At 64.1% G+C, this 1,034-nt stretch overlaps 1 protein-coding gene across 1 annotated transcript in view; it reads right to left on the reverse strand.

Annotated features, from left to right (window-relative positions):
• Positions 1-1,034, reverse strand: part of LOC104167682 (prominin-1-A-like) — a 10,049-nt gene that overhangs the window by 5,496 nt on the left and 3,519 nt on the right. Inside the window, 3 exon segments of the mRNA XM_009708004.1 lie at positions 7-103; positions 373-532; positions 807-870. Coding sequence (XP_009706306.1) covers positions 7-103; positions 373-532; positions 807-870 — 321 coding nt within the window.

A 1,034-nucleotide genomic window follows, 5' to 3' on the forward strand; every position in this document is an offset into this window, starting at 1 on the left:
CAGCACATTTTCCTCCAGCCCCAAGGGCCCCAGCAGCAGCCCGACGACGTTGCAGAGGACCACCAGCAGCACCATGCAGCACAGGAGGACACACACACTCCACCTGGGGCAAGACGAGGGGCAGGGGTCAGATAGCAGGACCTGGCACCCTGAGCAGTGCCTGGCATCCCACCAGCTGCCTTCATGGGGAGGAAAAAAGCCCCCCAGGCTCTCCAGCAGGGAAGGGGCACAGGTGGCCGCAAGGCACAGCTCTGGCTACCCTGCACCCACAGCCCCACCACCAAGCAAGCCCCCACCTCCAGCAACTGGAGGATCAAGAGCCTGAGCATCTCTGGACAAGGGAACCAGGGGATGTGGCAGCCCCTCACCTACCTAAGCCCATCCAAGGAGATGATCGGCTCCCTGTAGTCCTCCAGCACTGACGTGGCATTGCCCACGAAGGCCCCGATGCTCTCCTCCACATCCAGGAGCGGCAACTGCTCCTGCAAGCTCCTGATCTCCTGCCCAATGAGGCCCAGCTGGTCCTGGGTCTCTGCAGGGGACAGGGACAGGTGGGTGCTGTGAGCTGCTGCCTGGGTCCTGCTTGTTTGGGGCAGGCGAACCTGGGGCAGCGGGGACCCGGAGAGGATGGGAAGGGGACAGTCGTGGCCAAGGATGCCATCAACATGATGACACTTTGGGACAGACAGGGCTGCAGGCAGCAGCGTGGCAGCAGGGGAAGTCTCCAGGCAGGGATGGGGTGAGAAGGAAGGAGGGAGCCCTGGGAGAGGGAGAATTCGGCACACGGGGCACAAAGCCCTGCTTACTTGTCACCGTCTCCTGGGACTGCTCTTGCACCTTGGCAGGGGTCGAGTCCAGCGTGCTGTTAACCTGCGGCCAGGAGGGCACAGCGTACAGCTCACGTCCCTGCCTGCAGCCCAGGGCTGAGCAGCACATTCCCTCCGTCCCCAGATCCCGGTGGCACAGGACAGCCAGGCTCCCCGCAGCACCCAGTCCACCAGGCCAGCACCCAGTTGTGGTGGGGACAGCGGGCA

The sequence above is a fragment of the Cariama cristata genome, unplaced genomic scaffold (genome assembly GCF_000690535.1).
Source record: "Cariama cristata isolate BGI_N322 unplaced genomic scaffold, ASM69053v1 scaffold24239, whole genome shotgun sequence".
NCBI lineage: Eukaryota > Metazoa > Chordata > Aves > Cariamiformes > Cariamidae > Cariama > Cariama cristata.